This window comes from Haliaeetus albicilla, chromosome 8 (assembly GCF_947461875.1).
Source record: "Haliaeetus albicilla chromosome 8, bHalAlb1.1, whole genome shotgun sequence".
NCBI classification, from domain to species: domain Eukaryota; kingdom Metazoa; phylum Chordata; class Aves; order Accipitriformes; family Accipitridae; genus Haliaeetus; species Haliaeetus albicilla.
Window position 1 is genome coordinate 36427327 of NC_091490.1, and position 24931 is coordinate 36452257.

Sequence of the window (24931 nt, forward strand, 5' to 3'; positions counted from 1 at the left end):
TCAACCCCAGCCAGCAACTAAGCACCACAAAGCTGCTCACTCACTCACTCCTCCCCTGCCCCAGTGGGATGAGGAGGAGAAGGGGGGGGAGTAAAACTCATGGGTTGAGATAAGAACAGTTTAATAATTTAAATAAAATATTATAATAACAGCAATAACAACAATAATAATAGTAATGAAAAGGAAGATAACGAGAGAGAAATAAAACCCAAGACAGACAAGTGACACACAATGCAATTAACTCACCACCCCGCTGATCAATGCCCAGTCAGTCCCTGAGCAGTGATCGGCCTCTCCTGGACAACTCCCCCCAGTTTATATACTGAACATGACGTCCTATGGTACAGAATATCCCTTTGGCTAGTTCAGGTCAGCTGTCCTCGCTACGCTCCCCCCCAGCTTCTTGAGCACCTCCTCGCTTGCAGAACATGGGAAACCAAAAAGTCCCTGACTTAGGATAAGCACTACTTAGCAACAACTAAAACATCAGTGTGTTTTCAACATTATTGTCATACCAAATCCAAATCACACCACTGTAGCAGCTAACTAGAAAGAAAATTAACTCTATCCCAGCTAAAACCAGGACACTATCTATAAAATTACATATATATATTATATATAAAAGTGGTGTTATCTCCAAGAAAACAGTAAAATGTCATTACCCTTACCTTCACAGATAAGTTGTACGTTTCTTTTGTTAGCAGCAAGGTTAATACAGAAAGAAATAAGTTCCAGGTCAACTCGCTCATCAGGACATTCAAAAAGCATCTTCATTAACTGCCAAGAAACACAAGCACACTTCAGCCATTCATCTTTCCAAAGCATTAGAAGAGCAATGTTATGATGTCAACTACACTAGCTTATTTTTTTTAAAATTAATATTCAGCATTTCTACAGGAACAGTAAAGTTAAAAAGGTCAAGGGCACAAGATGTATAGTTCCATTATTTGGGGATAACAATGCTTACAAAGTGCCAAAAATGGCAGTCACTCATCACCTAAAATTAACTTGGGTTAGTTACATTTTATTGCTACCACTGTTTTTTTTATTTTTACTGTTTGGTTTTTTGGGGTTTTTTTTGGTTTTTTGTTGTTTTTTGTTTTTGTTTTTTTTTTTTTAAAGTTGTGAATGGGTAAATTTGGTTTGAAATTTTAGGTAGACTTAGTATAAGAAAAACCCCACAACTTAGTTCCACAGAAAGTCAGATTAATACCTGGTTGTTTAATAAAATTATGACTCTAAATGGATACTTAATTGCAGAATAATTCTACTACTATTTTGCTTTGAGATTACTCCATTGATAGGTAAATTAGCTGTGTCTGCAGCAACATGCTTTATCTTTGCTGTTTCCATTACTAGAGCTAAACACTGCCGTATACCAAAGACTTCTCAGTAGTAGTCGTATTCTTTAGGTAACGGGAAAGAACAACCTGGGTTAACATAAGTAGACAATTGCCTATAATCCTGTTCCAACTCTTCAGTAAGTGTCAGTGAATTCCCAGATGATTCCTTAGGAATAACCACCTATGGACTGCCATAATTTTATATACCTGGCACCTGTGTTGCCCATTACATCACAGGCTGTCTCATTTTGCTCAATATGAACATTTTTTGAAATGGCATATTGAATATATGAACATGACTCAAATACATCTGTTTCTTTTTCTCTATTTCCAACCATGGCAGACAAGCTGCATGGCTTCCTCATTGAGGGGCTGCAGGACATCACCCTATTTGCTCCTAAAACCTGCTCAGTCCATAAGACATGTCAAGATTATAATGCAAAGCAGCGTGATGACAAGACTGAGATTACTGAAAGTAGAAACAACTGAACCTAAAGATAAGTGGGACATAAGATACAAAAAATGTAGCTCAGTTTGTGTGAAAAAGGGGTGGGGGGAGAAGAAAGCAACAACTAATCATTAAATATTTGTGTGCTTGCCCCCTGGTGGAAAGACAGTTTGTAAAGCATTAAAAACTAGAGAAAGTGGGTGAACAACCCATTTAGAGAGTGGCGGGGGGGGAACAATAGGACTGCAGGAATTTCACTCCAAAATATTTTACTACAGGAATTCTGTATGTTTATCTATTATGAGATAGCAGGCTGTCATTCCAAATGGACCCAAATAAAATAATAAAAAAATAATAAAAATTTATGTTATAGCATAGTTATTCATCTCTTTTTCTGGGACTTTCATGTACTGATTTAAAAGCTATCATTGATTTCTTCCTCCTTTTCTTAAAAAAGTAGAATCAGATTTCCTTAGGTTGTTTCAAGAACTTATAAAATCCCTAGTTTATTAAATCCGTAAGCCTGACAGTCACATAAGAGTGAATTAACCAGAGAAGAAAGTTGCCACTTAACAAGTGGAACATGAGCATTCAAAAATCACCCCCTGCAACTCTTCTGTTACAAAACCTTTAAAAACAGATTTTTAAAACCCTTCAAATAATTTGAAGGGAAACATTCTCATTACTTACACAATACAAAATCTGTGGAAATTAGATGTTTAACAAGATGGGATTACACTGTTAATTACTGAACTACTTCTCTATAAAAAGAAAAAATATATCCAGTTTCAATTAAAGCCATTCAAATTTTAAAATAATAGTTTCGTACGAGCTCCATGTTTCCCATTATGTCTTCATTTAATTTGATTGCTTCTTGTGCCACTTCAAAAGGAAGAGTAATTGCTGCCAAATAGGAAATATTAAAATTAAATTTGTTCTGCTTTTACTATGTCCATTGTCATCTTTTACTGATTTAACAGGAAGGCAGTAAAAAGACTGCAGCATGTGCAATGAAGAGGCAGTAGTGTTCAATCAGACAAGTCCCATATTGAGTATCAGATACCACAGACCAGGACTGAAATCACTGTGTCTAGACTCTCTGGCACCTGCCTTCACTTATTTACCAGTGACCAGAGGCCAACCCCCACAGCTCTCTGTTCACATACACCTCTGTCCAACCCCCTCCCCAAGCCCAGCTCAAACATCTTTGAATGATTATGCCAGAACTGCATGCCTCAGGAATCTCTCCTGACCGGCTACTCCCCAACTCTGCTGTTTGAAGTGATGCTCTGGTTTCTGAACTTCAGCAGATAATGGCGGACAGGAGCAAAGGGTGCTGTCAAGAGAGGACGTTTACCAGCATTAAGCTGAAAAGAAGCTTATAGATCAAAGAGGGGCCAAACAGGACAACCGTGGTGGAAAACATGTGGGTAGCTGCGGAGAACCTTGCACACTGCTCTGCGGTAAAATATTAAATATCACCATGACATCACTGCCTAACCATGCCCTTTGATTGGCCAGGTTATTACCAATAAAGGCTTTTATAAGCATCTGGATGGCATTTGCACCTATTTAAACAAAACACGCATTGCTGAGGTCTAAACAAGAATGAACTGTTAATACTGACTTTTAACTGTTACTAGAATAGCACCCACTAACTCCTGCAATCCACAAGGATGTTTACCTGGGACAGCACGCGCAAGCCCTTGTCAAGCACTTCGCCTGTTCAAAATGACAACAGGGGACTGATTTTCCAGTCACTTTCTACAACAGCGAAACATTCATTATTGAGTATTTGCCAGTTTAGAGGGACATCTTTCCTCTAAAGAAAACAAACCCACTGAAGGGCACACACTACTACTGAAAAGAAAATTTGGCTTTCCAGGCTAGAAGCAGATGGCAGGGAGTCCTTTTAAAAAGGTCATTTTCTTCTCCTGATACCTTATCCACTTCCCCATGTTTTCTACCACCTCTGTCTTTCTTAGTAACTGTCCTAATTTTGAACATTCATAAATAAAATTTAAGCTCTGGTTGTCCAGCTTGTCCTTTTTGAACTGTCAGCAGATGTGATCTGTGAATAATTACACTGACCACCAAAACATCAATAGCCATAGTTATCCTTCAAACTCTGTCGTTTTAGCCAAAATCCAGTAAAGGCAGAGGACTTGTTTCCACTAGTTTTTGGATACAGCTCTGTAAGCACTAGTTTGAGCAGTCACTGCCTATCAGAACAATGATGTTCACCAAAGCTCGGAGTATGATATCACTGAAGTTTCCACAGCTCTTTACATTTGGCACTGAGGATCTAAGAGCCATGCCAGGATTCCCTGAAAGCACGTCATAAGCAAGCCCTGAATCACAGTGCATAAATTCTGGTTTGGACGGTGACTGCTCAGAACAAAGCAGGTCCCTCATATTATGCAAATGCCTCGACATATAGTTGCTTCTTGTGGCAGAAAAGGCAGTCAGCAGGATGTTTACAAGACCATTTTGTAACACACACTAGTTATTTCCACCAGTTCTCCCCTCTCTATTCTCCAAAAATCCTCCTGTATTTGGAAAAACATCACCATTTTTGTCATGAGATAATGACCAGAAACATTCTGAAAACTTTCCATGGCAACTTCCCATTCTGGATGTATTTGATGTTAAAAACACATTTGGCAGGAAAGAAGATATCATGGTGCAATTCTGAAAAAGCTACTGGAGAGCTTTTACACTTATGCAATGCAGGCTTTCTCAACTCCAGCCTCATCAAGACTGAGAAAAAGATCAGTAAGAGAGGATTTGGTACTTGTTAAACAAAACCAAAAAACCAACCAACACAACAAACAACAAAACACACACACAAAAATACACACAAAACCCAAGCCCCTGTGATCTTGTGTCTGTGCTCGGATCAAAGACTATGACTGGAGACAAAGTGTTATGCAACAAACTGTAGCCTGAAAGATCGGTAAAGAGCCTTCCATAGTCTTCAAGTCTCCCCTGTTGTACATGCCTGCAGTTGGAAAAGGAATTGTCATGTAGCAACATAACACTGCTTGGCTGGTTTCCAGTTCATATCCTGTAATACTGAAGACGTTGAAATTTTGATACCCAATGGGATCAGAAAAGAATGCCTTCTAAAACTGTAAAGGAAATACTTTCCACAAGGTTCCCTAAGGACGTGCTGTGCACAAGCTTTATTCTCTTTCAAGCATTCCCGATCTTCTGTAGAAATTCATCAGGTCACCTATATTTTTACCAATTCATTGATGCAGCTCAACTGTTAGCAGCACTGACAGAGAATATGTCACCTATCCTTTTCCTGGGGACCATTAAAAGACAGCAAGAAGTCAGACTGCCCGATGAATAGGCAGTTCACCACCGACTCAGCAGCATCGTGGTTGTTCCCACTTTCACCTGTGGGTGTCAGTGCGAGCTCTGCTATGAGCGAGGAAGACAGAGGGAAAGATGCATCGTACCACCTCACCGTATATAAAAGCACATACCTGTGGTATACAGTCTGTGTACGCAAACATTGATTTAAAGCGATCATCCATGCTTATGTGATACAGAATGCACATTGCTACTTGTTTGTAGTTTTCATTTGCTAGAAGGAGAAAATAATCCATATTAGTAGAAGCCTGGTATTTTAGGCATTATAAACACTTAAAAGGGGAAAACAAAAAGCACAAAAATCCTAGCTAATAGAGGGAAAATTTAAATCAGAAATGCAACATCTTGTCTGCCCTATCCAAATGAACCACGTATTTGTGCAAAGAGGGAACAAAGGCAATGCTAACTACTCCCCTCTCCCCAGCACCTCAAAACACTTCCTTAACCCCACTTTGCAAGGAATATATTTTGTGAAAGGAACACTTAATAATGATAGGCTATCCAGAAAAAGCCTTCATCAGTTTCCAGCTAGGAAATTAAATATCAAATGTAATGTTTCAACAGGAATATCCACAACTAAATCAGCAACAAGTTTGTCTCAAAGTGAAATGATAAAAAAACATACCAATGCCAGAGACAAAAATATGAACTACCACTAAAAATTGTTGTAGAAGGAGTCCCGTGCCTTTCAAGTAAATCACACACTGATTGTTTTATTATCCTAAATGATAATATTATCCTGTGGGTGCCTTTTGTGCTTCACACATTTCAAAGACGACATTAGTATATTTTGATGTTAATACTCACCAAAGAGAAAAAAAAATCTCAAGAAAAATTGGAGCAGTTAATGTGAGTATGCTGTGAAGTATTTAACTGAAAGGTTCTATAAAACCAGCTTAGACAAACATACAGATGTTTAAGAACAACACAGACAAATTTGATACTGACTCACTGCTGAAATCTGGACTGAGCATTCTCTTGAGCTCTCCTCTAGCCCTATGTTAGCAGGGTGCTGGCTATATATGGGATAAAACATTCATCTGAACATTTATATTACTTAGACCAGGATGTAATAGGGTCACCAACTCAGAATTTATTCACAGTTCTTATACAACTGATCAGAAATATTCTACCTCCCACTTCTATTTAAGCTAAGTTAGAACATATCTGTTTAACACTTTGGCAAAGCATCAAGACCTCAAACAACAACCAACACAAATTTTTCTTCTGCATACATTATTGGGAGCTGGAATTTCCTTTAAGCAGCAAGGATATGATGTCTTTATCCCGAGAATACACATTCGTGCCTTTTTTCAAAATTGAATTACCAAAAAGACCCACGAAACCCTTCTGGCAGTTGCCATATAACAGTGAAATATTCTTTCCAATGCCAAGCCTAAAAACATAGCTGACCTTTCAGATCCTTCTGGATTCTTACCTGTGTGAAAAAACGTAACTTGTACCACAACCTTCCATGCACTTAACAGCTGGAGAAAGGATAATGCCCACATCTGAAAGCTACTCTGGCTATTATTAAAATAAAAGCACAGACAGTACTATAGTTGCTAAAGCATACACACTCTGTTTTAAGCAAACAAAATGAAGTGTTTATTATCTTTTGTGCTTCTCTTGTGACTGGTCATCTTACCTACCTATTCACTTGTGGTGACATTGTAAATCCAACAATTAAATGAAAAAAACTTCCCATACATACAACTAAAGGCTTCTCCTAAGCAAATATAAAAATTTAAAGAGTAAATTATGCCTTCAAATTTCATGGGGCTAGGAAAAAAGAGCTGTTTACACTCCTCTTAACACTTCTTTTCATGTCTCTATTTAAGACTCAAACATCAAGACTCAAATTTAAGACTCAAGTTACAATTACACTTTGCTGGATAATGCAGCAAACCCTATGTGAAGTAAAAGGTAAGCCAGTATAAAAGGGAGGAAAGTTGGCTCCCCAGAACAGCAACAGGAAAAACAAACGGGAGTGAAGTTGGACCAGACCTTCAGCAGGTATGAACTGGCAGGCAGTCAACAAGAATGATACTTCTTTATATCTTTTTAACCTCTGTCCTTCATGGGTTTTTTCTCCTCCTTATTTTGCAAGCTTCATTTGTGCTAAGACAAAGCATCAGCTAAGATACAGTCTTACATTTGGTAGCAATAGCAGCTTCCTGGTATTTGGCAGTACTGGTAGCTTATTTTCAAATAAAATAGCCTACTATAGCAGCAAAGGCCTTCTGTTTTTTGAGAATAAACTCTTTGCATAATTGTCTCTCCCCTTTTGTCAAAGGTCCAGCCTGTCACAATAACCTTTCTGATGCCTGAAAAACACCTTGGGTATCAGTGTTGAATGACAGCACTGCTGCAGTTTCTAAACTACCAAAAATAAGCAAAAAGACCTAGATACTAAACCTAAAGTGTGAAGAATATCTAGAATTCAAATAAATTTATCTGAATGAACTCTTAAAGAGTTGGTTTTTAATGACTAGCACTTAAATCATTCTCCCAGAGTGTGTTCCATAAAGCAGATTTCATGACACACAAAAGGCAAAGACACCTATAGTTTCAAAAAGACGACTAGAATTTAAATTCCTTCTTGCTGTGCAGTTAAATGACCCATTTTCCCTGAATTCCCCTGTCCTACTGTCAACACAGGGAACAGAGAAGTGTTTAGAGCATTTAAGTCACAGGGACTTATTGCACAGGGTCAGCAAGGAAATATTTTTCAATTGCAAGTAAATAGAAAAAACCCTGAATTCTACTAACTTGAAGATGAAAATAAACTACAGAACTAAAGCTAAAATATAACAGTGTGCAACTAAATCAGCTTTTAAGTATTTAATGGTGTATGCATTTTAAGTTTCATTTCATTTTCATTTCCCAGAAAGGAACAATTTTCAGGCTGATGTTTGGAAGTTTCACTGTCCCATTCTCCCTATGGAAGCACTTTGGTGGAGAAAAAGCAGAACCTCCTGACTTTTTTCAGTTCTCATGCGAAACAGTGGCAACTCGTGATCCAAAGAATCAAACGCTTCAGGAAAATCAAGAGGTGGTGGTTGTTTCTGAGGACAGCCAGCATGATTTAATGCAATTGTTAGTCTTGTGCTCAATTAGGAAGCATACAGCCTATTGGAAAGTTGACTGGAAACTGTGTAATTAGTTTGTTGAAGATTAGGAGGAGAACAGATTCAACGTCTACAGGATTTTAAACACTAAGCATCATCTTGCAGGCTGAAGACTGTATAAAAGGGTAAGAAGTGACAGACTGTTTGAAAAATCCAGTAAGCCAACTGCCATGCTTTTACATAGGGACTTCACTCCCAAAAACATAACTGGGCAACTATTGACTATTACTTGAATATGCCAGTACCAAGCTTTTTTTTTTTTTATTACTTTACACTCATCTGAATGCTAATGAATAAAGCCCTAAGTCAATCATTGTTTAGAGACTTGGCTGTAAAAATTTCAAACCCTGCCCAGTATCTGGCTGGAGAACAGCTTTCCAAAGCATTAAAGTGATACCTTTTCTGCTATTTTTGACTAATACTGAAGGCCACACATGAAAAAGCAGACACTGCAAGGAAGACTTCCTTATGACTTGGTACAGTAGGCATCAATTATTCCCCTAACTAGAAAAAGCAAGAGAAAGAAAAGAAAAAACAGATCTCTGCCAAACGTGTTCATAAAAATCACCAAAGTTTTGGTGGGGTGCCAGAAAATTGTGGCCTACAAATGTTGGTAGTTTTGAGCATCAAGCTTTTTATGACTGAAGGTGGAATAGCCAAATGGCCTAAAGCAGTAAGGGCAGCCCTGGAAAATAATGGCCTAGTCATTATGGATTCTTCTGGTATTTATGGCAATAAAACATGAATCATAATGAACTCATTGGATATTAAATGTGGGGGTCACGAATACTTTGATAGGATTTCCACAAGAATTTACCATTAATTAACCAAATAATTATTTGAAAGTGTTACTGAATTATCCTTAGTTCTTATACAGCCATTCCAGAGAAATTGGTCATTCCCAGCTGAGGGCAGTTAATGCCTTAACAAACCGGTCATTAACTGCAGTTACTGATTTTGTGGGAATTATTGTGTTATAAAATACACTCAACAGTTTATAGAAACAATACTTAGATTTTTTTTTTTTTTTTTGCAGCTGTAGTTCAGCTGGAGCAGCTGGGATGGAAAAATATCAGGTCCCTCGGGCTGTTTTCACAACTAGTTTTCTGCAAATTAGAGAGGGAAATAAATACATGATGGGTTCTGAGTTCAAAATGGCTTCAGATTTTTAGCCTTTGAACATTAATAAGAAGCCATGTGCCAGTTCCGTGGACCAAGGCCTGAATTCCATGTCTAGCTCTTACTAATGTTAAAGATCTAAATGATACTAGTAGCAGAAGCTAAAGAAAAAAAAATACGATTTCTTGATCACAAGATCACGTCCTGTATTTTGGTTGAGTTTGTGAGCTTAAAATGAAAAAATCCTCCATTAGCTCCACAATAACAAAAGAGAAATCCTAAAGCTGTAAAACCAAAATGTCAATCTGAGTTGCAGCAGCAACATTGAGCTTTCAAATGCTAAAGTAAAAATGAAAATATGAATTATGGACTAAATTATTCAAATGTAACGCTATCAGTAATACAAGTAGCCATCATTTCAAATGGAATCATCAATGTCTCCACATTAGATATGAAATATACCCTATCCAACTCATCTGCAAAACATTAACTACACTAAATCATAACAAGAACACAAATGAAGGTAAATACCTATTAAAATGGCAGAGTGAATTTTCGTTTCAGTTTCAAACTCTGATAGTCTCAAGTCAAATCTGCTGCAGAATTAGGCAAATAATAAATCTAGATGGATAAGAATGTCACAAACTGAGTATCAGATCTACACGCTGTCTCACACTGCTGTCAGAAAACACTGAAATCAAGAGTTTATTCACTTGTTACCATAATTAGCAGTGATCTTAGGAAAAAAGTGATAGAAAGGTATCTCTGTGTACCTCTATCCCATATCCTTTCAACCAGCTCTGAAACAGTTGGACTAAGTTACTCCATGTGTGGTTTAGGCACATATTGGTTTGATTTACATATGTAAATATAAATCATATTGGATATATCAGTTTATTTTATCAAGAGAACCTGAAAGAATTTTCAAATCTGCTTGTACTCAAGGAGACTAGGCATTGTAAATAATACATTATGATATTAATTACATACTAATAACCCCTCTTGTGCCACCTTTATGTTATTTGAAACTGGCTTCATACCATAAGCCTAACTTAAAACCCTAATTTTGCTGTGGTTGGGGTTTTCGGGGGGGGGGCGGGGTCTTCCTCCAAAGAACTAAGTACATGCCACATCTGAAGCATGGATACAATTTTTTTTTCTAGGAAATGAAGAATGAATTATAACAATGAATCCTAAGCCAAAGGACTAATAAATGACTAATTTAGGTTGAGTTATTTAATGTTACAGGTATAGACAAAAATGAAGCTGCACATCTGGAGCCCCAGGCTCAACTTCTTTGCATGGAACTCTATGCAAGACAGACTGAAAAAATATACAGTAAACACATCACTGCAGTATTGCTACTCATAAAAGACAACAAAGCACAGCCACTGGGTAGACAACATACTAGTAAATTTAGGTATGTCCTTTTTTGAGGCTTGATCTTCCTATAGAAAAAAACCCCCACGTTTTTGTTATTTAGGATCTCTTACAACCATACTTGAACTCATGTGAATTCACACAGAAATTGGAAGCTGATTGGTTGTAATATCCCATATACTGCACAAACCAGAGATAAATCAATTATAAGTTTAGATTAGAGAGAAAGCAGGAGGCAATAAGATAAATCCTGAAGGAAGAAGATAAAGCTACTTCTCTTTCCTCCACAAAAATAAAACACATTTTGGGTCAGGCTATGACCAAGGAAGAAAGCAAGAGATAGAAAAATAATTAACTACTGTTATTACAAGAAACTGGAAAGTAGGAGAGGTGTTTTTTAGTTTGAATCAAACTAAGAAAACACCCACTTCCAAAGAAGGTAGAAAAAATTCCACACAAAGCTGTTCCTTTAGATGTCTTCACCAAGCTACATAGATTAAGTGCCATACAATTATATGGAAATTTATAGGACACGCATAATTTTTGCCATATCTGCACTATATCTCATTAAACTACATCAACTGCTCACCTTACAATTACTAGAAAATATTCAGACTTCTCTGCCTTAAAAACACCCTTCCAATCTTCTTGTCTGGAATTCAGTGGGAATGGAAATAGGCACAGGTTTTCCATGCTCGTGGCTCTGCAGGTGCACAGCTCCACATTTCTGAATGGATGGTGAGGCTATATTTCAAAATGGTCCCTCTCAAAGGAGGGAAAGAACCAATGCAGGATGCTACCTTTCACTTTAAGAAAGGGATGATTCACCACATTGAAATGGAAACTGGTTTTACCCATGTTTCGAAGTCGCTGGAGTACAAAGCTGAGGTTCAAATCTACTAAGCCCAAAAAGTGGAGTTAAATATTGGTCGAGCTTTTGAGTCTTCCAGATAACAAAAATTAAGGTCCATATTATTTAAGAGATACTGTTCATGTGCAAGCATGAACATATCCTTACTGGCAAAGTTTTGGAAGAAAGGTAAACAGTTCAATTGTATTTTTCTTATTGTGAAAACATTACAGTTGATATTTAAAAGGTGATTAACTGACAATCTACAAGTTTCTCAAAGATTTGATAGCTTTTCCAAAAAGAATAAAAAGACATTTTGAGGGCCCAGCCTCACAAAGAAAGTTTTGCTTTATGCAATGAGACTACTTGAATATGTAAAATTATAACCCATCCTGCAAAGCATCTGTTATATCAGAGGCCAAAGGAACAGAAATTGATTCTATAGAGATATACCAGCACTATACTCACTATAGTGCAATAAATTTTTCATGTTAGCATATCTCTTCCCCCATCAGCTCAGAGTCTGAAGACAATACTATCAACTGACAAAGGACTTCTCACCTTAACAACTGCAGACATGGGGAATCTGTAGTTGGTCTCCTGCACTGGAGATGATCATCTGAGAAACTCTTAGATAAACAGCGGAAACTTGCGAGTTAAGATGTTTCCACATTTCCAAAAGGGAAAGCAGACTGTAACCTTCCCCCTTAGGTCTGAACTTGTGTAATCCTAGGTATCTACGGGACTACTACATCTGCAACGTTGTTCCACGTGATCCTTTGAGACCATCCCTCTTGCCTGCAGGCTTCACAAGGGCTCTGGAAAAGGTACTCCTCTCTTTTCTACCTTGGTCTTCATACAGGCTTTAGGAAGTTTTTACCACAGATTAGGAAGACTAGAAGTGCCCCATCTCTTCTTTACAGTGATTTTCCAAGAAACTAGACCTGGTTGTCTGTGTTCTGTCATGCTGCAGGCATCCAAGTTATGCCCTGTAAAGCTTTCAGATGTCAACAGTTCACGTCAAAGACTAGATTTACTTTTTACTGTTAATTTGCCCTTGCAACATGCAAAGAAACAATTAAAGTATTCAATGAATTACACAGTCATATTATAAGCTCCACAAGAGAAATACTGGCTCAGGGGATCCTTCCCATTTATCGGTTTAGTGAATTTCCAACAACTCAGCTCCCTCATCTTTAGATTGCTGCCATCTCTCCACTCCTGTCCTTGCTACTGCCACAAGCATTTCTGTTTTCAGTCAACACTCATAAGGTTAGTTGCTTGTGTTACACCAAAGTTATCCTCTTAATTAAAAAAAGCTAATAACACAGCTAAATACACATGTGCAATTGTGAGCAGCACACTACAGCAATGAGCTTTCACTCACCTGAACAGCCAAAGGCTGAGTGTTCAGACTAGCAAGGATCCACCTGGAATAGCTACAAAATAGAAAAACACTGTTTCCAACTCTGGACAGTGTTAAAGGAGTCAGAAAAAGCTTGGATAATAGACTTCAAAAACTTGTAGCTTATATAAAAATATGATGTTATGAATTTCAGCTATTCTTTCCCAATAATTCACTACAATTTACCAGTAGCATGAAGCAGGGATATGATGAAGGCTTTTACCTTAAAGTTAGTTGGGATTCTATTTCTGCTTCAAACACAGTGTTAGCGATACTGATGTCTCTCTACTTTGAGTTCCATATTTCTCAACATCAGAAGTCAATTTTTCTTTAATAACACTAAAGTTTGCTGTCTAATCCATAGTTAAGGTATCTAAATAAGTGCTGGGTTCTAAGACACATTGTGTACCCAACACTATCCTTAAGTCAGTTCGACATGCTAGGTTTATTTGCGCTTCTAACAAGGATTTAGAAGTTGAATGTTAAGAGATGTTTATGTTTTATGTTTATTTTTGTGGGGGGGTTTTTGTTGTTTGTTTGTTGTTTTGGGTTGGGTTTTTTTAAGCCTTGGCCATACTCGTGACAAATGATAAAAAAACTACCATTAAAATAAATCCCTTAATAATTACTGCTTTCCAACAGACTGGTCCCCGTAGTTCAACTGTTACTTAATGTGCTTCAGCCAGCCTCTACTATAAAGGAATGGAGACACCCCAGGCAATATTCACACAACAAGTATTGGAACCAGCTGCTGCAGAGCCACCTTAGGAAAAAAAAGGTTTCTCAATTTAATTGGGAAAACAGGAGGAAGCATAAATTTTACTGCCATTAATAACTTCAAGCAATCCCGATATGACTTTACCTCACCCTGATGGCTGGACATGTGCTTTTTGTTAGGGTCTTTGCCACATCTGACCCCTATTGTTTGCTCACTTGATCAGGTAAGAAAATGTATGTTTCTTTATAGGATAAATGAGGCCTATTAAACTCAGAAAAAACACTGCAGTAGCCTATAAGAAGCTCCATTTTTCAACAGATGTGTGAAGCTCCATAATAAGTTCATTACAAAAAGGCCAAGTGAACTCATAAAGAGAACACATCTACTTTAAGCCTTCTTAAAAGAAACTTTCATAAAAGGAATAGAACATTAAAAACCCACAGCACTCCGTTAATTAGAGAGCAAAGTACTTCTTGGGTTTTTAAACAGCAGTCAACATATAATCCAGCTTGGCTGCATACCATATCAAGACTTGATTGTTAAGAAACCCAACATACAACTGTTTGGCAATTCTTTGATTGCTCATTAAACCTAACTCGTAAGAAATGGAAAAATATCAGTGGAATTTCAGCAGTTTCCAGAAAAGATTTTAGAATTTTTTAGAATTTTATTATCTATCAATGAACCTAGTGAAGACAGACTCTTCAGTGAGGACTAAATCAGGCTTGTCAAAGTTACTTTCTGCTCTGGCTATCTCCAGCTTAAATAAAGAACTCATAATAGAAAAGTCTCACCTACTTTGGAGTTTGCAAACTACTGCACAGCCACTAGACTTCTATGTAAGATCAAGTGGCTACTACTTCTCAGTGTACTGACACTAAGTCTTGGAACACTACGAAATTAAGAACATCAGGCCACGATGCTCACATTAATAAGGCAAATAGGCTTGATACATACTGCGACTGGCAAAACTCTACTATTGCTACTTGGTACTGATCACACTGTGTTTCAGAGCGTTGTATAACAAATGCTCATCTACTTGGCTGAACACAAATCCACAAAGCCAGTTTTCTTTCAGTCACTATAATCTGTAGTGGAAAACATAACCCAAGATGTTCATCACCACCTAAAATCTTTTTGAGATTGAACACCTTGGCACTGTGTAACACTCACAGCCATATGCACAACCTTCTGCACTGCATGTCCCATTTGGGTCCGATTTGCAACTGGTACAGTTTTGTGACCCACCCACCTGTGTTCAATCAGTCCTTGATTTTTAAAAGCAGCTAGTAATTTCGAGCAACCAAGAAGAGGCACTTTAGTCTGACTTCCAAGCATAATGGGTTTTCATTCTTTAAGCACGGCTTGCACTGGCAAGTGAATGAAAGAAAATGGTATTTCAAGACAATATGCATTCAGTACACCTAAGAACTGTTCAGCAGCTCAAAGGGATGAATGCACACATCATACAAAAAAAAGTTTGCTTCCTGTATGCAGCCAGACCTATGCCTTTTACCCTTTGAGCAGCAGCACAGTTCCCACTGTAACAGCTTTTGCACCATTCCCTATCATTTATATCCTTTTGAGAGGAGTAACTAACTCATGGGTGGACACAGACACCCCCAGTACTGCCTGCCACATCCACAGACTGCCAGGAGCTCCTTCTGAACAGGGGTCCACCAAGAAGAGTTTGCAGCCTGCCATAATACACAGCAGCACTCAGCTGGTTCTGCTATACAAACTGCCTGCTGTTCTCATGGAGAATGGAGAACTATTTGTCTCCCTTCACAAAGGCTAAAAAACCGCTCAGACACAGCACAAAATAGCACCCTTATTAGAAGAATGTGAATCACAAGCTGTGCATATATTTAAGAGAGCTGTACCAAAATTTTGTATTTGGTTTGGACAGTTAACTGAAAAACAAAGTGGATTTGGTCCAAACTAGAAGTGAGGTTTTTTTATTCTTCCTTGTAGACAATGTTTTCTTCTGTTTGCTGCCAGGGCATTTACTTCACAAACCAATCACACATCCAGGGGAAGAATTATGAAAAAGGGTAGCATTTCCCTTCTGTCCAACAGTGGAAGACCATTCCCAGGGATAAAGGAAGGATGTGAATCCGTTCTCATAAAGTTCAGCTCTACATTTACCCCTTTCAGCGAGAATACTTTCCACAAGGGAACACGCTAACCACCAAACTCTACTGCATTTGGAGCCAGTCACTCCTCTATTTCACTTCACTTGAATTATGCCCTGCAAAGCAAAACGAGAGCACTATAGGAGTGAAGCAAACCTCCACAGAATAGTCTATAGCATGCTGCTTTGGTCTCTCCTTCCAAGATCATGATTAGAGGGCACTGAATCTGTGTTTTCCACATTTTGGGCACATGTCTAGTTTAAACCACTTGGTGAATTCACATGAATTCTCACCTTAATCCTCTGAAGCCATACTTCACATATACAGGCACATAAAGCATTCATGCAGGGAATGTATATAAAAAAAGAAAGATCACTCTGTAAATATAATTTCTAAGTATTAAAGGAAAGCCACCAGTACAAAAAACATTCTCCACAAGCCCCTGGTGACTCAACAATTATAAGGTTTTCTTAAAGAACTAAAGTCACACAAATCAGCAAAATACCTTTTCATACCTCTTTAAGCAGCTTGTGTAGGGAAAAACCTAAATACAGCAGATTATATCTCACAGGCTTCCACAGCTCTGCTCCAGCTTCTGATCTCAAGTCTGAAGCCAAATTTCCCTCAACTGCACCCAGTTCTTTGAGATTCAGAGCATAACAAAGATCAGCTGTAGTTGATTAGCTTGGGTGTCTGGAGGGAGCAAGAGAAATCTTGTCATATACAATACTTCAGACTTATGAAGAGAAGCCACGAAAACTAGCAAGTGGTGTTGACTGGCAAAGCTACATGGGGAAGCAAGCACTGGCACTATTAAAAAAGAAAAGGCTAATTAAAATGGAAACCAAGCCTAAGCAGAATTTCTCATGTCCACGCTTTCAACAGCAGCCTCAACACTCTGGAGTGAGAGGAAAAGAAAGAAGATGGTCCTTCTCCAATATGTCCATGCTGTACTTAGTCCATTCTTGATAGGTCAGCTGAAGCCAGTCCATCCCCTCCAGTTCCAGCCTCCACCTACATTTAGAGCCTTCCTGCTCCCAAGCCACTAAGTGTCCCTTGGGAAAGCAGCATGTCTTCCAGAACCACAGACTGCAGCCACCTCAGTGATCAGCCCTAAAGAGCTGCCTGACAAATCCTGTCCTTTAATTCTTTGCAATCTCAACTCTCCCCTCAAACACCTACTACACTTAATTTATACTCATCTCAAACCCAGTGCTAAAGACTCAAAGGCACAGCATGCACAAATGGTAAGTTTCAGTAGGCTGAGTCAACAAACTTGACCTCTTGGCATTAGGAGCTGTATGGTAACTTGTCAACAGCTGTTGAGGTGTGTTAGCACTTTAAGGTGACCTGCAAATGCAAGCTGAAGGGTACTGACTTGAATAATGTGCGTTTAATACACAAGTATAAGAGGGGCATCTGGCACATGATTATTTTATTATTAAGGTTGCAGGCTTCCCCGAGACAGGATACACAAAGTGATGTATTTAAGAATTATTTGAATCACCATACCAAGAAGAATCTCACGAATCACAGAGCTGGCCTAAGAAACAAGTAATAGACAATATTTCTACCTACATTTTCTAACCAGCACACTACAAAATAAGTATCAAGCAGTTCCACAGGGAGGGCAAACAGGACATGCCTCTATGCAAAAAAAAAAAAAAAAAAAAAAAAAAAAAAAAGTCAAACACTGCCAAGTCAAGGAAAGAAGAATCACCCATGGAGGCATACAGACAGTGAAGCTTCTGAAAGTACTAGAATAACTTACTGTAGATTACCCTAACAGCCACTTCAGGAACAGACTGCAATTTTAGCAGCCAGTTCTTCTGAGAAGGCTAAACAGCCTTCTGCACAGGTCTACTTACAAGTCCAAGAGAATGGCATTTGAAAATAAATTCTCCTCTCCACATTAGAATCAGACACTAGAAAGCAGATATTTAACCGATGAGTTTAGTCTGACTCTAATATTAAATGGGGAATTTCTGGGAGCAGGGACTTCTCAGATCTGTGTCACGCCATTGCTTGGGGTAACAAGCACCAAGAAACAACAGCCTTAGACCACAGCGCTAGCTGCTGTACACATAAAATAAAAAGACAAGTTCCTGCTCCAAAAAGCTTACAATCCAAGCTGAACCAGACTACCTAGCCAGATCCTCTCTCAAACGAGAGAAAATATATTTCCTGAACAGCTTCCACTTCTCAGTTTACTGCCAAATAACACTGTCTTGAGGACAAAAAAAAGTATAAAGAAGAGGGATTCCAAATGCCGTTTTTCTTCTTCCTCCTAGCTCAGCCCAGAGAAATATATCAAGTGCAAACATGGTTGTGGGGCAGAGAGCATAAGAAAATCTGAGGCATTTCAGGATATATCAGGTAGCTGTTATATTAATCACCGACAGAATTAAGGCTTCCAAAGCCGTGTAAGTTTTCGTGGTATTAACTTGGATACTAAACATCAATATGGCCATGTTGAGTTTGAATCTAAAACTGAGAAGGCAAACAAACCTAAGAGACTATACAAAGCTAGGAGAGAAAGCTCATAGATTCACAGTTGCATTCCACTTGTTCCAATCACATCTGGATACACCGGCTGCACTGGATTTAGTACATCCCAAACTGAACATATCTCAAAACTTTAACAATGTCTTGCATCAGTGTTTCACACATTTAGGGCTCCACAGTACAAGATCCTCAACTCTCACTTAAAAATGAGCACTCAGCAATTCCTATGGCCAAATCCTGCTAAACATTTAGTATATCTACCAGAGAGGCCTCTAGATAGTATCAGCCAAAGAACATACAAGGAGCAATAAAAACTCTCTCCTGAGAGCTCCAGGGCACAACAATGATCATATCAGACAATCCTGTTTTTTCCCCAGCTCCTCATTGTTTCCATGGCTTTCCCCTATGGACAACAAAAAGTTTCACTTGTATCTGAAGTACTCAAAAGTTACAGACTGTCAAACTGAAAGTCTAAAAATCAGTACTGCCTAGAGTTGAAGCTGACAAAGCCGGGAAATTTCTGATCTCTCTATCTGGACCATTAAGAGGCAGCAGGTATATGAAGCTTCACAAAAAAACAAAAAAAAAAAAAAAAAGAGAGGTAGTTGGTATCTCCATCAGCTAAGCTCCACAAAGTTGATGGCTATTTTTCCTAGGTGCTCCCCCAAAATTACAAGCATCACCCATGTGTCAGCTTCCATGGTTTTCAGGTAGCTATCAAAGTTAATTTTTAAAGACCAGAAGACTCATTCAACAGTTTAAGAGAACCTAAGAATAAGCCTACTGGGAACCACATTATTTTAAACTTCCATTTAAACCTGCATCTGAAAAGATTACTTGAATGATAAAAAGTTGGGAGTAGTCAGGAAGTTCTTTGGCAAAGAGAAAAGTGACATAGCAACTTTTAGGCACACTATATCATGATGCAAACAGCTGCACTGTCCCTGCTAAAAAGATCAAAAAACCCATACCTAGAAGTGCAGTGAGTTTGGGAAGCAGACCAACTTGTACCATTTTATTTCTCAGGCCTGTGTCAAAGGAGAGATTTAGTAAGAGTCGAAGAGTGATGTTCAGCAGGTCTTCATGTTCACAGGGTACCATTTTCACAAGTTTTTCAACAATATCCATTTCAACCTGTAGATCAAGAAAAAGAAAAATCCATACCCATCCAAACTTAGCTTTGTCTTCAATTTAAAAGCCCTTTCAGTGTGTTATGTATTACACATACACACATCCAAATACATATTCAATTTGTACCTGTAATAGTGACTATCAGTGCGTTTTCATCTGAAGCAGCTTTGCTTATGTCTTTGTGGTTGAAGTCTTCCAGATTGGGTTACTGGGTAATGTTGATGAAAAAAGTTTTTGAACCTAAGAGTTCAGATGTCTTGGAAATATTCCTCACAGTTGGAAAACTGCAAGAATGTGGTCAAGACATCACTTGCAAGACTAGATTGAGGAGGGGGAACTCATTTAAACTTAAACACAAGCAACTCTGGAGCAACTGACATTAGAGTCAAAGAGATACCCAACCAAGACAGACAGAAAATTGGCATCCAAAAAGAATTTGAGACCCTTCATTATGAATTTCAAATGAACCCCTAGACAGAACTTTGCATGTGCTCTCAGAAGAGGCATGCTGTCCTGTACATTAATTTAGTAAAAGCATGAAAGTCATTTTGAAACACGTATCACTTTCAAATTAAAAAGTGGAATCCAGGAACTGAGAAGTGGTATCAGTTCCTGAGATCATGTTCACTTTACCAGCCAGAAAAGACAACTGAGCGTTGACTGGCAAGACTTCAGAAAGTTTTTATCCTCTTCTAAGCAACATTTCTCTGCTTTTATTTGACACAATCTTTTAAATGCATTCATTTTTTTGTTTCCCAGAACCTTCTTTGACCAGAAGGAGGCACATGAAATTACTTTGCATTCTTCAAACTTTTGCATGTATGTAACTAGCCTTCCAGTTATAAATACACACTGAATGAATACTAAGAAAAGAAACTACAGCTCTCCCCACACGGCATAGTGCAATAATCAAACAACTGACTGGATACCTTTGATGAAAACCAATCAGATAGCAAGAACTCCTACTTCACTGCTTTGAATTTAATACGGCACTTGAATACCAAAGGAAAGAATGTGCTATAAATATACGTGGATTATTCAGTTTTACTTAGAATCAGGCATTGAACAACTAATCTTGGTTCATTTTGCTTTTGACATTTTTGTGTTATCGCCTGATATAAATATTAGAACACCTTCTCCTTCATTGGTAGCTTTCCTTAATAATACTGTGGAGAAAAAAGTATCATCAGTAAGAAATGCTCAAACAGACAGCTGACTTGAAGCATACAAACCTTTTCAAAAGTCTTTTCAAAACTGTTAAAAGACTCTGCAATAAAATAAATTCAACAATTTTGTTTCATTTGTCTTTCCACTAAATCAAATGGAATGTGGAAAGTGTGCCAGCAAATCAGTGGGCTGGAGAGCTAATCCTTATTTTCCTAATAAAGTCCTTCAGGGCACTACACAAGTATAAACTAAATCAATGACCAATCACCTAATAAACAGTCTACATTCCCCCAAAAACGCATGCTTGGTGTCTGACTTTTGTTAAGAAATAGGATACCCATACATAAATAAGGGAGATACCTAGTCTGCAGTGTTCAGTGCATATGCATGCAAATGACAGTTCCAGTAACAAAGATGCAATTAATTTTCTATTGCATCTTTTCATCTCACAATCTAAGTGTAACATCAATCTCTGATTACCTCTTGGATAAGGAAAATTTATCATTTTCATTTAACAAACTGGCATAAGGCACAGAAGTGAAGGCCTGTATCTACTAAAAGCCATTGGGAAATCAGTAAAAGAGATACTTGGCTAGAGACCTAAAGTCACAAAAAAATATGCTACAATTTCAGAAGTTTGAGAGTTCACCTAAAAAAAAAGCTTATGAAGAATAACACTGCCTCCAGTTCTTAAGAGCTACTGGCAGCACAAAGGAACACTTTATGAGGTGCCTTTGAAGACCAAGCTGACCTAGGAAATAAGAAAACTAGCAAACTGCAAAAGGATAACTACCTCTCTTTCCAAGACAATACACCGCAGAGTCAATAATATGTTGTCAAAAAGAGTCTAGTTTAGGGGCAGGGTCATAGGCATCTCCAGAAGTGGGGGTATGACAAGACTTTGGGATACTGACTTCAAAATTTGGAATTTCATGTATCGTGTTTTGAGGTAGCTTCACTGTTTGGGATGACAGTTCTTCAAAAATTTTTGCAGTATGTTATGGCAGGATGTTGTACTTTTCTTGTACTCATTTTACTAGTAACAAATAGGATAATCAGTGCTACGGATATTTAGGGTGGGGATAGAGATGTCTCCCTCTTCCCTTCAACCACACAAAGTTTTCAGAGTCCATACCTTTCCAATATTGCAGAATGCTATAAGCCTTACCATATCATTTTTGTTCTCCATAAAAATGCTGAGTTTCTTCAAGAAAGATACAACCAGGATAAGCAGCTCAAAATTATCACGGTCCAGCGCTTTCACTAACATATGAACAATGTTCTTGTTTCTCATCTTCAGCTCAGTGCGAGTATCCTCAGCAAGATTTAGGAGCAGGTAAAGTGCAACTAACAAAGGCCAATACAAATCATACCAACAGATCAAAGACAAGCAAATTAAACAAGTCTCTATATACACATTACATGCTTCAGACAAGACTTTCAGAAGCATTCCACTCCCTTCCCAAGGCATTTTGAAGGAAACTGACCATGAATGCTTTTTATTCCTGTTTAGGAAGCATTAAGAAGATTAATTCTAATAGTGGCCTTGAAAAAAAACAAAAAAATTATGATCACTAGAAGATTTTTGTATTTTTTTTTCTTTCAGTTCCAATGGGAACCATTAAAAAGCCCTTCCCGGAAAAGCTTTGCCACTCAGATCATTTCAATCTAACATTAAGTGTATTTTAGTACAAAAACTGAGATAGAGTGAAAGCTATTCAGCCTCAGTCAGATACAGGCTAAGTTAGACTAAGTTAAAAAAAAAAAAACCAAATCAAATGTACAAAACCAAAATACCCAACTCCTCCCAAACCAACATCATGAGCAAAGAAAAGTTAAGTGGATCACTTTTGCTATTTTTCCTCTAAGACTGACAGATGACTTTTAAAAGTGTTAGTATACTGTCAAACAATCTGATTAAGTACTCATCTTCTCCCTGTTCTTTGGCAACGCTCTTCCATATTCATCCACACATTCAGTATGTTTAAGACATCCCAGTTATAACAAGCATCCAATATAACCCTCTACCCACGTTCACCAACAAGGAAATAATTTGATATTTGGATTTGGTACCTCTGAGTAGCTGTTCCTGCTTGACAACCAGCCCTTGATATTTCTTGTAAGTTTTCTCATAGTCCTTTTTCAGGGTTTGATTGTCAGGATCTTCATCAAGTAAATTGCCAAAGTTAAGGAGTTCAGATAAAAGTTATACAGTCTAGATGACTATTGTCTTCAAAGGTGTTATTCAATCACTAGTAAAAAGCAAGAGATCTATGGAATAGCCAGTATAAAGACACTTCCTCAGCAACAGCTTGCTACACCTGTAATCTACAGCATCATTTTTTTTTTCCTCCTCCTAGTCCTGGATGTATTACATCCTAATAGTCAGCAAAAATGTTCCTAAGACATAGTGCTGATAGAATAAAACTTTTTTTCTTGTGTTGTTTTAGTAACTTCAGCTTAATCTCTTCAGCAGCCCAAACTTATCACTCTTGGTCTTCTTCATATCTGCAATTGTATTTTGCACTTTCTAGTAAATTCTACTGCTTTCACAGAAGTTGCTGTGCACTCATCTCGTATAACTCAGCAACAGCTATGAAGACAAGTCAGAAGCCATCAAGCTGTCCCAGCATATCAAAAGGATATCAGCTTTCTTCTTTTTAGCAAGTTCTTCCTGCCAAAGCTCATGTCTCTTCAGTTCATGGTCTATGATATTCATACACAGAGCTCCAATTTTGTAGTGTGTGATTATTCCATGAAATTGAGAAAAACTACATTGAAGAAAAAACACCTGTGAGGAAAAAAAATAAGTGCAAACCACCCCAAATCTGTTTTGACATCTATGGTAGCAACATCCCAACACTGCACCACATGAAGTATTAAAAACAGGTATTTGCTCTGTGCCCCATTATAACACTTCTCAATTGGAAAATTATTTCAAAACAAAAACAATTCCTGAAAACACAAATATTTTTTCCAAACTTGTAGAAGGACAAGCAACAATTTGTTGTTCCAAGTCAAAATAAAAACACATTCCCATTTTTCATGCGTAAAGGAAAATGTTTTCCAATCAGCCATGCTTTTCATATTATAAGTGCTTCAGAGGACCTTCTACTCAGCAGAAATAAGAGAGGTCTAAAATCAAGTTGCAATGCAAATTCCATTTGAATTATTTCTAGGCAGGGTATGCTGGAACACTGGCATATCTAAATAAAAGCAAGCACTCACTTTGGTTTTGAATAACATTTCTTCCCTGTAGGAATGCTGAGGGAAATAAAAGGTGGCAGCTCAGCCCATAAGCTATGGGTCAGAATCCTTACTAGCTTCTTGCCAGCTCGACTACACACTGCCTCAGCATGGGGTTCTTTTTGTGCCTCCATTTTGTCATTTATAACACACGTGTTTCCGCCTCAGGAAATTTTTTTCCTGTTTCAGTGAGGTTTTGTAGTGCAGCGCAGAAAACAAATGAAAAGCCTCTAAGCAGAGAGAAGTTCCTTATGTCCCTATACACAGGGACTCTGCACTCACCTTGAAAAGCAGAAGAAAATATAAATTATATTGGTAGCAAGTTCCACACTTTGTTTCCAGTCTTCCCTCAGCACTCTAGCCAATGCACCCAGGGCAGTTTCTGAAGTGAAACAAGATTTAGATGAGCATCAGCATTCCACCTCCTTTTGTCTCGTGAGACTCAGAATTTGAATACAACTTATTCTATATCTATCAGTTTTCTAGTGGAAGATTTTCAGAGGTATCACACTTTAACATCTAACACTGCTCACAAGTTCTCTTTGGAGATGGTATGAAAATAGAGAGTACCCTGGGTGATCATCCATTCACAAACCCTAAGAAGAGGCTACATGCAAGGAAACTGCAACCAAACACTAAGGTCATCTTAAAACTACCACTAACCTTAAGATCTTGTGGCCTCTGCCAGCTGTATGTTCCATGCTACACTGTGGCCCCTACATAAAACATCACCACTTTCACTTCCAAATCCACTTTAAATTCTACCTTGACAACTATCATTTTTCATCCCCTTCTTTACATTTATTTCCCCCTCCATAGCAACTCTGTATTATTTAACTTGGTTTATATTTCTTCTTGTCATACTTCAGCTTACTATTCCTCTCTGAATCACTTATCTTTTCCATTCACTTTCCCCTATCTAGTCCCTCTTACATACACTATGTTGCATGATCAGAACAAGAAAAGCAGCAA

At 38.0% G+C, this 24931-nt stretch overlaps 1 protein-coding gene across 3 annotated transcripts in view; it reads right to left on the minus strand.

Annotated features, from left to right (window-relative positions):
• The window catches only part of KIFAP3 (kinesin associated protein 3), a 73100-nt gene that overhangs the window by 38969 nt on the left and 9200 nt on the right, over nucleotides 1-24931 (minus strand). For all 3 annotated transcript variants that reach the window (XM_069789814.1, XM_069789813.1, XM_069789815.1), the window contains exons 6-12: nucleotides 24242-24341; nucleotides 23360-23484; nucleotides 22787-22885; nucleotides 21882-22060; nucleotides 19387-19549; nucleotides 5286-5386; nucleotides 669-777 (exon numbers count right to left, since the gene is read on the minus strand). In XM_069789814.1, coding sequence (XP_069645915.1) covers nucleotides 669-777; nucleotides 5286-5386; nucleotides 19387-19549; nucleotides 21882-22060; nucleotides 22787-22885; nucleotides 23360-23484; nucleotides 24242-24341 — 876 coding nt within the window. The remainder of the gene's footprint in view (nucleotides 1-668; nucleotides 778-5285; nucleotides 5387-19386; nucleotides 19550-21881; nucleotides 22061-22786; nucleotides 22886-23359; nucleotides 23485-24241; nucleotides 24342-24931) is intronic.